At 48.4% G+C, this 15,268-nt stretch overlaps 1 protein-coding gene across 2 annotated transcripts in view; it reads left to right on the top strand.

Moving 5' to 3' along the window:
* Window positions 1–15,268, top strand: part of RFX4 (regulatory factor X4) — a 130,752-nt gene that overhangs the window by 113,405 nt on the left and 2,079 nt on the right. For both annotated transcript variants that reach the window (XM_070410970.1, XM_070410971.1), the window contains exons 16-17: window positions 5,155–5,317; window positions 7,275–7,413. In XM_070410970.1, coding sequence (XP_070267071.1) covers window positions 5,155–5,317; window positions 7,275–7,413 — 302 coding nt within the window. The remainder of the gene's footprint in view (window positions 1–5,154; window positions 5,318–7,274; window positions 7,414–15,268) is intronic.

Raw genomic sequence — 15,268 nt, forward strand, 5'->3', positions numbered from 1 at the left:
CAGGAGCTGCCCCCTGGTGGTCAGTGTGCTCCCACAGCCAACCTCCCATGCTGGCCAATCCCCCACAGTCCCTCTCCCCAGCCAGCCGGCCCAATCTCCAGGCCAAGGGACCCCACCTGTACACAAGTTCATGCACTGGGCCTCTAGTAAATATACAAAATATTTCCTTTCCCTGTCTCCATCTTGAAGGTTACATGAAATGCTTGTTTACTATCAAATATTGTCAAGCACACGGTTCAAATGGAACTTCTTGTGATGATAGAAACATTTTTAATCTGAGCTGTCTAAAACAGTAGACACTAACAACATGTGGCTACTGAGCACTTGAAATGTGGCTTGTGCAACTAAAAAAAACCTGGATATTTAATTGCATTTAAATTTAAATACCCACCGATGGCTAGTGGCTACTGTTTTAGGGCAGAGCAGCTCTAGAGTCTGGACATACTTAAAGGGGCTTATTTCCCAGGAAGGTACTAACAAAAGGCTTAGGTTAGCTCAAAACCTGAGCAACATCTGGGATGGTTCATAGAATCCTAGTGGGAAAAAGGTTCAAACAGTTTAGCCCAAGATCTGAAGGAAGTGCATGGCCAGTATGCACCAGCCTCTCAACTTCTGGCTTTTAATGGCCCTCAGCATGCAGGGTGCATGGCAGGAGGCAGTGCGTTGCGGAGCCTTGCCACTCAGTGTGGTCCACGGACCAGCAGCATTGTCATAATTGGGAAGCTTATTAAAAATGCAGACTCCCAACCTCCCGAATCAGAATCTGCATTATAACAAGAAGTCGAGGGATTCAAATGCACATTCAACTGTTAGAAGTGGTTGTTGTGGAAAGGCGCTGGAGCTGGGCAGGTCTGGGTTCAAATGCCAACTCTGCCACTTACCTGAGCAATCTTGGGCCTCAATTTTCTCACCTAAAAAAAAAAAAAAAGGTAATACTACTTACCTGAAAAGAGTATTGTGAAGGTTCAATGAGTTGATTTATAAAAAGAAACTAGCATGAGGTCTGGTTTAGGTTGGATGATCAATCAGTCAATCATTATTCAACAATCATTACTGACTGCCTATTATATTCCAAGCACCCTCTCTATCCTGTGTTTAAAACCCCTTCCAGGAAAATAATATTGGGGGAATAAAATGTTTTGTTGAGAATGGAAAGGAAAGAAAATATTCCTCTCCAGCAATTTCAATACTATAACATGGACAACTTTTCTTTATAGGATTCTCAAAAATCAGGGGCTCCCAGCACTCTCCTCAGACTTTCAAATGGGAGTAGAGGAATGGGGAGGGGAAAAGAAGAGAAAGTTAGGGACTTAGACACTAGAAAAGGTTTGTTATGGTTTTACCAGCAAATGAAAAGCAATTAGAGCCGTCTTAAAAGTGAAGCACAAACTGTTAACGGCACAGATTTTCTTTTATTAGTTCCCTAAAGAAAGAAGCAGCAGCAGTTCTCACTGGAGGTCCCACGGGTAGGAAGGGGAGTGCGAGGGGTGTTCTTTTCTGCTACCCCGGCAAAAAGGGTTTCTCACCCAAGCCAGTAGGTGTTAATCTGCTTAAGCCTGCCTGAGTGGGTCTGTTAGGTTGCTGGCACATGGCCATTTAGGGGTTTTGTTTCCCAGACCACAGGAGCCCATTTTTCCAAGAGTTCCACTAGCTTTTTGTTTGATAACGTCTGTTTCTAGAAGCTTTTACTCCTTCAACAACAAATTCAATAGAACAGAAATTTACTGAACACCTACTATTAGGCAGAGCCCTCTGTTGGGGATACAGAGATGAATACGGAACAGTTGCTGTGCTCCAGGAGCTCACGCAAAAGTAACTTCTGCTGCTTTCTCTAGGTGACGGCTGTTACCACCGCCTCTTCCTATGCTGGGGGAGGGGGGGGGGCGGGGCGGGGGGGACAGGAGAGGAGAGAAAACCCTCTGGCCCCCTTCGCTGCCCCCTTTCAAGCCCCACTGACCTCGCTGTGCTCTCCTGAGGTCCCAGGGGCTTCAAGGGTTAATTACTTGCTAGATGTGGCTGGTTCATTGTTCTCGCAAACTTCCTACACCCGCCAGTTCCATTCCCAATTATAAAATTTGCTTAACATAGTTTAATATTGTTCTTTTCACAGAGGCAATACACACTCATTATAGAAAAAGACAGACAGTCAAAATGAAGAAAAAATTTAAAGCCACCCTCATTCCTACCACTTGAAGATAACCTGTTTTAATAAAAACTATAACAGTAATTTCATAGGCAGTTCAAAATATAGAGGAGGGTTATCACGCAAAATTCAGTCACCGGGGACATGATCATGTTGGGGGTTTTCCTCCCAGTCTTCTTGCAGGTATTATAAGCGATGCCTAACGTACAGTCTGCTGAAGTCATCTTCTGGAGGAAAAATACCGTGTAGATGTGCAAAGTGGGAAGGGGTACTTTTAGCCGTACTGGCAGATACAGACTCCAGGCCTTTTACAGAAAACCCTGGTAGAAGTTTGCTGTCATTAGCTGAATTATTGCTGCTATTCAAATATTTCATCCCTGGTGACAGAATCTGACCCAAGAAACTTGTCTTTCTTCCTTGCAACCTGAAATGGGAAATATAGAGATTTCTACTTTAAGCAGGTCTGACATAAGAATGCCTGAATTCATGAAGAGTGCTTGCCTATCACTAAAAGCCTGCCCTGTGCCAGGCTCTGACATGTTATCTCAGTTAATCCTCACAATAGTCTTTCAAGATAGACATTATTATCCCTATTTTGCAGATGATGAAAGAAGGGCTCATAAAGTGTAAGAGGCTTGCCAGGAGCTTACACACAGTCCCTGGCAGAACTAGGACCCAGAGGACAGAGACATTATGGTAGAGTTAGTGGGAAGGGTGGGGCAGACTAGGTTCAGAGCCCCGCTGGGCCACCCATTCACTGTGGGGCCTTGGGCACGTTTAACATGCTACGTTCCCCTGAACTGGACTTTGTGTGACGTCAGTAGCCTGCAATTAGTGTTGACATAAGGAACCGTCCTAAGAACCCAAGACATGGAGTCCATTGTAAGGGCGTGTGAAAGAAATTCCTGTGTGTTCTGAGTTCCAAGGACAGTATTCTCCTGAGTGATTTGTTTCTGGTCCTATGGCTCTTAACCTGTCCGCTCCCCTTTATAGCATTTCTCCTGGAAAACTCCGAGCCAAGTTTAAGGCCCACCTAGAAGGACCCTAGACCTTCAGAGTATGCATGTTTCATCTCATTCCTGATTGCACTTTTTGCTCCAGTTGTGTCTTAACTACTTCTTTCACTACCTGGGGATATTATTTCTTTTGAGGGTGTCTGTAGTGCACTTAGCACAGTGCCTGGCCTATATTAGATGCTCAATAAATGGTGTCTCCTTTCATGCTCTTGGATTGCATCTGTGTCACTTCATAAAAAAAGAAAGACATTATTTGCATTCCAGAAGATGCTCTAATTTACAGGAGGGTTCAATAGAAACTTCTTTTAATAATAAACACGTGTATTTAGAATAGGGTGCTGTTTTCACAGACCTTTAGAGGTATTCCTTACTGGGTCTCTGTCGTAACTGGCGCAGTGCTGACCCTCCGGCCCTTCCCTTCCGCCTGCTCCGTGGCAGGGCAGCTGCTCTCCTGTGCTATTTGCAAAGTGTTTGGAATGGAATGGATGGCATTTTTTAAATGAAAACCTTTTCTTTATCTTTCCAGAGGAATTTTAAGATAGAAGTGATCTGTTGCAGAACATACAGAATTAGTGAATCAAGTTTTCTGTTTTACTTTTTTAAAAAAAAAATATTTTGTCACTTTATTTACTTATTTATTTTTAGAGAGAGAGGAAGACAGAGGGAGAAAGAGAGAAACATTGATAGGGGAACAAAACGTCATTTAGCTGCCTCCTGCATGCCCCCTACCAGAGATTGAGCCCACAATCCGGGCTGGGAATCGAGCTGTGACCTTTCAGTGTATGGAATGAAACCCAACCAACTGAGCTACAACCAGCCAGGGCTTCTCTTTTACTTCTTAAAACTGGCCTCCTAATTATTTAGTTTTTCATGTGTCTACACAGAGGAGTTGAATCCTATTCCCTCCACCTTCCAAAATAGGCTTAATTATTTTCACTATGTCAACATTCTAGACTTTATCAGATATTAATTTGATGAGTTTATTGTCCAGTTATTATGAGTTTATTAAATAACATAAGCTTATTTATTATTAGTTATTTCTTAAATTACCATTTTTAAATTCTAAACATCTCATAAAATTCTTAAGCATCTTGAGTGTTTTTAATTTTGTCAATTTCTTTTCTCAGTCCCTAGCACTTTCAAGGTATCCAATTAAAAAATAAATTAGTGGAATTAACAATATGTATGGAATAGGTCATGGTAAGGGTCACTGTCTAATAATCTTCAAAAAGACCTGGGCAAGCAGAGCTCAATAATCTACTTATGTTTGCTTAAAGCAATTTGTTGGATCCTTAACACCTGTTGAGTTGAGTGTTGAGAATTTATTTTGCTAGGCTTGTCTGAGCTACATTGCCCCAAGATTTCTTTTGTTCTCTCTCCTTCCCTCCCTCCCTTTCTTCCTATCTTTCTTTTCCCATTTCTTCCTTTTAAAAAATTTTATTGAAAGTCTTTTGACCTCCAGGCTCTATGCTAAACACTGGGGGATCCAATGGTGGGCAAAATAGAGAAGGTCCCTACCCTCATGGAGTTTATAATCTGGGGTTGAGGGGCAGGGAGGATAAGCATTAATCAAATCACATTCATTAATGGATGTAGGATTACAAATTGTGGTAGGCACCATCAAGGACTGTAGTGCAGTGTGGGATCTGACCCAGTCTGGGGTTAGGAAACAGCTTCTCTATATTGAGATATGAAGGAAGGAAGCATGAGGGCTCTCGGTTGCAGAAAAGAGCATGTGGAAAGGCCCTGTGGTCCTGGGAATCCTGGTACTCTGGGAAAAAAGGAAAGAAAGATACTATGGTTGGATCAGGTAGAACAACAGCAGGGGGTAGGGGATGCGTCTGGTGAGGTCAGCGGCGGGCCAGAGAGACATACGCTTTGTAAATATTTCGGCTCTCAGGTCAAGAGCAGTGGGAAGCCCCTGAAGTGCTGTAAGGAAGAGCTGGCAGTGCGAGAGCTGCACTAGGACTGATGCATCTTAATTTGTCTCTGCAGGACCGATGCAGTCATACACGTGGTCTCTAACCTACACGGTGACAACGGCGGCGGGGTCCCCCGCTGAAAACTCCCAGCAGCTCCCCTGTATGAGGAGCACTCATGTGCCTTCTTCCTCGGTCACACACAGGATACCAGTTTATCCTCACCGAGAGGAGCACGGGTAGGCGACTTTCCTGGGTTGCTGCCTCACTTTTAAATGTGATTTTAAAGAGCAGGGCTTACTTGGCAGTTGTTTTCTCAAAGGGCAGGAGGAGCGCCCTGTGTTTAGTTCTTACTGTGCCCAGCAGTCCCCACCACGACCAGGTGAGGCGACCCCACTTTATAGATGAGGACATTGGGATTTGGTTGGTGAAGTTCAGTTCCTCTGAGTCACACAGCTGGTAACCATGGGGTGCAGACTGAGCAGCTGTCTGCCTCCAGAGCCTGTGTCTTCCCTCTTTACTCCTTTAAAGTCTCAGCTGCACACGCCATTCAGCCGTCCCTTGGTGGCTCTTTGTGCGCTCTGCAGCCTTAGAAAGCTTCCTGGTAGGTCCCAATCTTTTATGACTGTTCAGAGGAGGGCTTCCCCACCTGAGAGCTGGAGGTCCCTGGAGGGCAGGAATTATGAATGGGGTTCAGGGAATCCTTGTGGGTTCCAATGATGCTTTGGACCCTGAATAATTCAATCATTCATTTTGCCTATGTTGTGCAGTGATGTTGCTGTGATGAATAAACTACAAATCCATTTAAAAGTGTGACCTGAATCACAGTAGCTTTTTGCCATTATGCACTGTCTTTATCACAAGACACTAATCTTACAGTATCTAACGTGCAGTGATCTCAAAAACACGGTGTTAAAAAAGGGCCCTTATCCTCAAGAGTGAGGCTCTGCTGTGTGGGTGCAGTGAGCCTCCTGAGCCAGGTTCCCACAGACCAGCTGTGGGGGGTACGGCAGGGGAGGGGGAGGGGGAGGGGAGGGGGAGGAGGAGGAGGACGAGGAGGACCTCTCGGGTCCCTTCCTCAGGGTGGCCCAGCATAATGCAGCAAGGTGGTGACCCTGAGGATAGGCGCAGGCCTGACTGTTGGTGTACTTGGGCTATTTCCCTTGGTTCAGGTGCCCCAGACCGATCTGTAGTGCAGCCGTTATTTTTCAGGGGGCTCTTAGGGTATTACCTCACACATTTAGAATAGATCTTGATAATTATTTCAGAGAGGTTTTTTTTTTTTATTGCATCAATGATGAGAGAGAATCATTGATCAGCTGCCTCCTGCATGCCCCCGACTGGGGACCAAGCCCACAACCCGGGCATGTGCCCTTAATCAGAATTGAACCTTGTACCCTTCAGTCCTCAAGCTGACACTTTATCCACTGAGACAAACCATCCAGGGCTCAGAGAGCTTTTTGATTCTGCAAGAAAAGCCGAATAGACACCCACATGGTCATGTCGGTATCTTTGCTGTAAAGTTGTTGTTAAGAACAGTGATTAGAATATCCCACGTACACGTAGGATTGTCTTTTTTACAGAGTGTCTTCACATATGTGACCCTCCGAATAAGCTTGTGCAGCATGTTCACAGATGGGAGAAACGAGGCTGTGAGGAGCCTGAGAGCCCAAGGTCCCCCAGCTGGAAGGTGGTGGGGCCGGGCTGAGAGCTGGGCTCCCTGAGGCCTGGTCGACCAGGCCATGGTGTTTTCTCCCAGGAGAGAGCGCCTGGAAGGCACCACACCCTTCTGCATCATGGGGAAGCAGAGGCCTGAACAACATAAAAACATAAATCCCAAAGTAACCTCTTTTTTTCCTATTTGACTTCAGGATATCATATGGGGCTTTTTAAGACAACAGGAGTAGAGATTTCCATCACTAATTATGTTTTGCTCAGGGCGAGCTTTTGTTCCCTGAGCACTTGCTGGGTGGCAAGGGAGATGTGCCCAAGGGAGAAGGAAAACCAACCTGAGAGTTTAAACTTACCACAACAAAGCTACAGAGTGGACATGGTAAGGCAGGAAAAAAAAAAAAATGGAAGAAAGAAAAGAGAACAAAAAGGAAAAAAACAGAGGAGGTTGGTTTTTGAAGATGTCAAACTGATCTGTTCTTCCTGCTATTACTCACAATAGTCACTGTACTTAATGCATTTTAGATACACAGGAAGCTATAACTATGGGAGCTATGGCAACCAGCATCCTCCGCCAATGCAGAGCCAGTACCCGGCCCTCCCTCCCGAGGCAGCCATCTCTGGACCACTCCACTACGCCCCTTACCACAGGAGCTCTGCACAGGTGAGTCGGTGGTCCTGCTTGCTTGTCCAGGCCAGGTCTACTCAGGTAACACAGTGAATAAGCACCTTCTGTGAACTGTGTGTGCAGCAGTGTGTCATAGGAAAGGATGGTCTTTTCCTCAGTGTCACTTGGGCCCTCCAGTGGCTGCCCGCAGTGGGAGTCAACCACATTCATGCTCCACTTTCTCTCACCCATGCATGTGGGTGCGAACAGTTGTCTTTAGTTCCGCCCTCTCTCACCTCTCTGATCCCAGGACCCAAACCCAATTGGTTGCCATGTCTGTTTTTCGGGCAGCCCCGCTCCGATTGGACCTCGCTTTCCCATCAGCATTCTCCTGGTGCAGACCCTCATTGAGTCATGCAGGACTGTTATCTCGGCCTCGTTCTAACTGGTGTCTTGGTCTCCCACGTGTGCTCCTTTCAGTCCCACCCCCACACAGTCTCACCAGGAGAATCCTCCTGAGGTGGACCCTTTATCACATATTCTCAGGCCACACCTTTCTCACTGCCTAACAAACCAAACTGACCTGCTGCGACCTGTGGCAATGGAAACTGGTTGCACCCGTAACATCAGTGTTGAGCACTCTACTTGTCGTAGACACGGTCCTGTGCGCTGGCCCCAGACACAGCTCGTTCCAATTCCACTCAGTTCCACACTCTGTGTGTCTGCACTCCCACAGCCGTTGCTTCAACTCAGGTCTTCATCTAAGTGAGATGATGGCAAAAGCCTTCCCATTGGTCTCCATGTCGCTAAACTTGTCCCATCTCTGTTCTGTCCCCTACATTGCAGCTAAAGGAATCTTTGGAGGAAAAACCCAGTCGGTCATAATACTCTCTTTTGCGTGTCATCACTGTCAGAGTCAAGTTCAATGCCTTAGCATGTCTCTCAGATTCATTACCATCTGGCCTCTGCCTGCCTTTCTGGCCTACAGACGGCACCACCCCCATCCTTGCTCCAGGCAGGACAGCCCGTGTGCAGTCCCCATGCCTGCGCTGAGGTGGCTTCCTCTGGCTGAGTCTCTGCCCCAGCCTCTCCACTTGTTGTTCCTGACAAGCATCTCATGGTCTTTGTGGCACTTCCTGACACTCCCCCCTTCCTTCCTCCAGGACTTTATGAGGCCCCACTCCTCTGTACTCGCATGCACCCTGGGCTTTCCTCTGTTGGTAACACTTCCCACACTGTGATCATAGCTGACTTTCCTGACTCCCACAGGAGACCCCAAAGCTCCTTGAAGGCAAAAATTATGTCTAGCATCCCCGGGTCACAGGGCACGCTGTCTGTCAGAAGGAACAGCTTGCTTTTACTGAACATGTGCCGAGCACTTTGCACATCCTCCCGGTAACCCCTGTAGGAAAGAAGGGAGAGTCACTTGCCTGAGGATCTGAACCCAGGCAGTGTGGCCCAGCTGTCCAAGCTCTTACAGATCACCCTCTTGCCTCTCAAATGTCGGCATTCTCTGAGTGATTATGGAACAGATGAGCAACAGGAGGAGGGGTCAGCGTGAACAACAGTGTGGTGTGCCAAGGACGCTCGCTGGTTCCGCAGGTGTGGGGGCTGTGGTAGGTTAGGGAGCCTGGGAGTGGCAAGGTGAGAGCTGTGCTTAAGAAAGAGCTTTCCCAGCACTCACAGCATGAACCAGAAGTGGGGAGGGGGGCTGGTGGAGGCAGGGATCTCTGCTCCCAAGCGCTTGCAGGAGTGGAGAAGAGAGATGGCAGGACTTGAGCCAGGGTGGAGGCCGCGATTGCATCAGCTGTCAGGACAGCTTTTGCCGTCATCCGGGGGAGGGCACGAGGAGACTGTATCCACAAACTCGGCACTCGGGGCACACAGGCGTCTGTTTTGATTTCCATTCGAGGTACCAAGGGGAGCCCTGGTATAATCCCCAGACAAACCAACAAGTGGATCCCACTAAATCACCACCTGGGCACTCATCACAGGTCTCCAGCTGCATCACACAGACACACCAGCTCCTCAGGGGCTGCTGCTCTCGGGAGCAGGGTCTGTGCTCCTCTCTGTGACAGACCTGCTGCTACAGGCTGGGTCACCCCGGACACAGCATCAGCAGCTGATTCACTCATTCACTCATTCATTCATTCATTCCTCAAATGACTGTCAGGTGCCTACTATGTAGCAGGCACTGCTCTAGCCTTGAGAATTCAGTGGAGAACGGACAGAAACGTGCCTGCTTTGGGAGAACTGACGCTTCAGCAGGAGACACTGGTCTAAGCCACAGTGGCAAGATCAGGCTAACATTCCAAGCCACAGCTCCCGGCATTATCTTCCCTCTTACTTTACCCCCTCATCCCTCCTTATTGAAATTTCTGCAGCTGGTTTTCTGGGTTGATATTTTTACAGTCATTGCTATAAAAGACACACACACACACACACACACACACACACACAAAGAAACAACACAGGGTCTCTTAAAGGCCCATGTGGTCCCTGGTGATCAAAGACAGGCCTGCAGCACCTGCTCTAGAAGCCACACATTCCCCGACTGGAGCACTGCCATTACTAGTGGGCCCAAGCGAAGGGCCCGGGCCTACATGAAAGCCCAGGGTGGAGCCCTTTGGACCCAGACTAGATATCCTGTGAGAGGTGACAGGTCCTTGGCCAGCCTCTTCACCACTGTGCCCTGTGGCCTTTAGACAAAGTCCGTGACAACCTCTGACCCCACCGCACAGCACACGGTGCACTCTATGGGTTAGGCCTCAGTCTCCATTTAGGAAGCAGGGTGGGGAGAAGTTCATTTATCACATCTCCGGCAGGCTGCTTCTGTGGAAGGTACTCTGTAAAGACAACCCTTTGTTTTGTTTTTCATTAACATTTATGCAGCAAGCACTGTTTTAGGCACTTTCAAATACACTTAATTATCCTAGCAGCCTTTTATCCAGTTTTTAAAGATGAGGAAACAGCTTCAGAAGGTAGTTTGCCTCAGGTCAGGCATCCAGGAAGTGACAAAGCAGACCCCAATGCAAGTTCTCCAACTCTCAGGCCCCCAGAGCCAAACACTGTGTGTCTTGGAGGGTGGGAGGTAAATTCGTGGCTACTGCAACTATTCTCAGTAAGTTTCGAGTTTCCAAAGAGAAAAATCACACACCCAAGATACCTTATTTCTTTCCTTTGCTGCTACTTTGGATTAAGGTTGAGCATATGGGGGAAACCCAGTGCAGGGCTAATTAGTTTTATGTTTTTTTAAAATATGTTTTATTGATTTTAGAGAGGAAAACAGAGAGAGAGAGAAAAAAAATCAATGTGAGAGAGAAACATTGATTGGCTGTCTCCCATATGTACCCTGACCAGGGATAGAACCCACAACCTGAGTACGTGCCCTGACTGGGAATCGAACCTGTGACCTTTTGGTACATGGGACAACACTCAAACAATGAGCCACCCAGCCAGGGCCAGGGCTAATTAATTTTAGCTTCCCAGAGCAGAGGTCCAACTGGTCCAACCCTGAGTACTGAAAGTCACACTTCAGTATATCAGACTCACTGGGGAAAAGATCTGAGTTGAAGAAAAATTGCAATGAGGGAATATGGTTACAGAATGCCATTGGTCGTCAGCTCAAGAGTAACTGGAAATGACTTCTGCCAGTTTTGCCTTAAAGAGCCAGTACAGTACACCTGTGACGTGTAATAATTGTATACATCCCAGCATTCATATGCACAAAGCAATCTGTAGTAATTTGTTTTTTGAAATAGAGTATGTGTGTGCCCTTGCTCATACTGCTGCTTTGCACAACGCATGCTTGCTTTCTGGGTAATAGGAATACTTGAATTCTCATAATTTCTGAAGGAGTAAGTCCAGAGGAATGAGGCCTCACAGTGTAAGATTTAAATTATTTCAGAAAAACACCCTGTTGCAAGGATGCTGTCCTTGTTCACATCAGAATAAGTGAACAAGGGATCTTGTCACTGTGCCTTCCTAGGTCCCCATTCTCATGCCCGGCCCAAAAGATAGAACAAACCAGACTCAATACACGGCTATAAAATATTTCTGAGCCTCACTCCACTCACCTTCATGGAACCTCTACCCTCTCTGCAGCCATGAATGTAGACTGGGACTGTAAACTTGAGCTCAAAAGCCATGTGACCAACCAGAAGCGGTGTGACTAGAAATACACTTAGTGTGGCCTGGAGAGCCGTCCGTTACTTCCCATCTGGATGGCCAAGGCCCAGCCCTGCCCACCAGTCACAGCTCTCACAGAACCTTCATCCCAACACAGGTCAGCCCAGGTCCCGTGGGTGCTCAGTCTCAGAGGCCCACTGACTGCCACAGAGTTTGCTTAGGATGCTCTCTGCTTTGGGATAGCATCCTGGGCCAAAGGAAGTACAAATGAGGCAGCCAACGTGGCGTAAGATCCTGACTGCAGAGCCAGGCTTCCTGGGTTCCCACCCCAGCTCTGCCTCCAATGAGCTCTGTGCACCGGTGCCTCAAGTGCAAACTAGAGATCATTGGAGTACCTATTTCATAGGGCTGTTGTGAAGGTTGAGTGAGTTAATAAAGGTAGAACAGGGTCTGGATCAGAGTTAGCACTATTTGTGTATATTATTATGATCCTTTGCTACTTTTTTGTAATCACAGAATTAGCACCTGCCTCTCTCACTACACTGGCTCTGCGAAGGCAGGGCCAGGTCCATCTTTTCTGACCATGGTGTTCCCAGACCCCAGCACGGGCTTGCCCCTTAGTGGAAACTCAGTAATGAATGAGCGAATGATCAGATCCTTACTCTGGTACTAAGTTGCTGCGTGACCTCAAGCCGGTCATTTCCCCTCTCTTGACCTCACTTCCCTCATCTGATAATGAGGGGAGTAGGACCAGATGGTCAGTGCCTGAGGCTCTCCCTGTCATTAATGGACCATGTTGTTATGATTCAAGGAAGAATATTAATAATAGTTAGCACGTTTTGCACACTCACTACATGGGTGTTCTAAGTGTTTCACGTGAATTAACTCAGTTAATCCTGGCCCTAAAAGCTCAGCAGATACGACTGTCTGGCAGAGATTTGGGGGGAGCTGTGCCCTCTTCCAGAGGAGGCTGAGAGGAAGCCAGGGCGGGCCCCTGGCAGCGCCTCGTGCGGTGAGAGCTGCCTTTCATAGGAAAACAGTTTGTGCTCCTGACTGGGCCACCTTTCACCCCTGGCTCGAGTAACAGCCCATTTGGTAAGGGTCAGGGATAAAGGGCTCATTCTTCCCTCTCCATGTGCAGGAAAGTCAGCCCTTGGTGTGGGGAGTCGTTTCTCAAAATAGAACGTCCTAATATGGTTCCAAAGAGGCCCAGAGGCAGGCACAGCTGAGGCAGACGGAGGCCTCGGCCATGGGACTGAACCTTTGACTGCTTATGTACACAAGCACTCACACACACACGTGCCCACAGCCATACCTCACACACCTCTCACAAGGGAGGAACTGGGGCCTTAGCTCCATTTTAACATCAAGGACAGTAGCCTGTGATCTGACCCAGAAAATAGTAACTTCCTGTTATGGGCCCTCAACAAAAAGCGCCTTTATTCCGGGCCGAGCTCTCAGGACCCAGGGTTTGTGCCCAGCCTGCTGGAGGACCCGGCATGAAACCGGATGTGAAGTGTGAAAGGTGAGGCGGGTGCCACGGGCCGACTGCATAGAAGCCTCATTGGTGGCGCTGGTGACCAGGCGGCGGCAGCGGGTGCAGCCTCTCCCCGTCAATGGGCTCTTCACCACGGGAAAGCGAGTCACTGACTCATTTGCAATTAGCTGACCTAACGGGACAGAATTTTCCAAGCCGGATTCTGTGGTAACAGGATTTTATTGTCACATTGGAGATATTTTGAGCCAGCCTCATTTCCAGGCAATTATTCTTTTGAGTCTGTGACACAACCCCTAGGCACAGCTGCATCGAGGGTCCTTGATCGGGCACAAAAGCCACACTCTCTCGGGTTCCGTGGGAAGGAGACTCCAAGTCCGCACACAAGCCGAGGCAGCAAAGATGGTCAGAACCAGCAAGCAGAGGCCTGGTCAGAACTGCTGGACCCTGTGGTCTGCAGGGGAGAAGTCAAGGTCAATGGGCTGCTTGTCCACGAGGGAGTGCTCTTCCTCTCGGTGTCATTCAGCTGTGGGCCAGGCGGACAGATGTGGGGGGAAGCGGGGCCCCAGGCCTAGTTTGTACACCAGCTCTGCCACTGGCTGGCGATGTGACTGTGGGCAGGGTGCTTCACCTCGGGCACTGCTTTTCTCATCTGTACGACACTGAGATGGATTATAGGATCCCTAAGGTTCTATCTAGTGGTGACATCCCACCAAATAATAAATTACTCAGCAGATAGTTAGCACCTGCTAGGTGCCAGGCATGGTTCTAGATGTGGGGAATATGGTGGCGGACATGAGAAGGCCCTACGGGAGCTTATGGGTGACTCTAAGCCAGTAGAAAAAGGCAGCTGCTGGGAATGACAACATTCCGATCAGAGCGGTGGAGGGTGGAGCATTTAGCTTCTTGAGCTAGGATGTCCAGAAAAGCCGCTCTGAGGAGGTGACATTTGAGCTGAGATCTGAAGAATGATCACAAGGCAGACAACAGGAGCCTGGGGCAGGGAGGGGTGGTGAAGCACATTGTGGGCGAGGAGACGGTAGAAGAAAATTCTCTGGAATGGGCACGAGCCAGGCATGCCAAAGGGAGGAGCCAAGGAGGGCATCGTGAAGACAGACTATCACGAGGAACAAGCAACCTTTTTGAAAAACACAAAAGACTGTTTTGTAATATTTCTTAATATGAGCTGTTTAACACCTGAGATCCTGTTTTATTGAGCAGGGCCCAGTCTTACTGTGGCCTCTCTGGGCTTTAAAGTGGGTCCTGGGCTGGAATTCCACTGCCACACAGACAGCACATGTGGCTCCCTCCCGCACGGGGACCGGGGTGCACTTCAGCATTATGAAAGCCTTGGTATGCTGTCAGTAGTCACCTTGGCAACAGCCCTGGTGCCGTCTCCTGTGAGTTCCCAGACACCACTATACCCTTCTCTCTCTCTCCTACCTGCTCTTTTGACTGTGGAGTGGCTGCACTGTGCTCTGTAGGGCGCGCTGTCCTGGGTATTACAGACCCTCTCTACTAGGATCCCTCCTCCTCCTTGACGATGAATTGCTGGTCCTCCTTCGCATGCCTGGGGCCTATCAGCCTCCCCCTGCCCCCCTCGAGCTCCCGCTCAAAGAGGCAGAGCGGTCCCTTTGGCCCCTGAGACTACCAGCAGCAGCCATTGTTGTCATGCCCCCTTCTCCCGGCTGTCCAGGCTTCAGCCTGTCTGTCTCCCTCACAGGAGGCAGCCTCCCACCTAATCCCTCGGGGCTCCACTCTCCAACTGTCAGGGAAGACAGATGGGGAGCAGAAGAATTCACACACTCTCTCCCCTACTTGCAGTCCTTGCCATCCTTGTTGACTGGCTCCTGTCCCTCTTGGGGTGGCCCTTAGCACAGCAAGGAAATCTTTGTGGTGACTGGCCCACAAACCAGGCGCCTCCCCTCTGATTGTACCGAAGGGCTTATTTGCATAGCTGTCTTGGGAACTGGAAAAAAGGTAAAGAAGAAGCACTTCAGAGACATCTCTTATTTCTAATTCTTCCTAGAACTGCTTCCCCTCTTCTTACAGCTACGAGCACCTGTTTTTCTGACCTGCACAAGAGCATACCTCCCCTCCCTCTCAGTTGGCTCATCTTGGCTCCTTCCACATTCACACACACCGAGCCCAATTATTGCCACTTGCTGCTTGAGTCTCTTCCAGGATTCCAGTGACTGGAGACCAAAAAGATGTTCTTCAAATGATAGGCACTAATAATAACCTTTGAAGCTGTTAGCTTGCTTGCTTCCTCTTCAAAAGCCTGCTTTT

Source organism: Myotis yumanensis, unplaced genomic scaffold (assembly GCF_028538775.1).
Source record: "Myotis yumanensis isolate MYYU_CA2020_CCGP unplaced genomic scaffold, mMyoYum1.0.hap1 SCAF_3, whole genome shotgun sequence".
NCBI classification, from domain to species: domain Eukaryota; kingdom Metazoa; phylum Chordata; class Mammalia; order Chiroptera; family Vespertilionidae; genus Myotis; species Myotis yumanensis.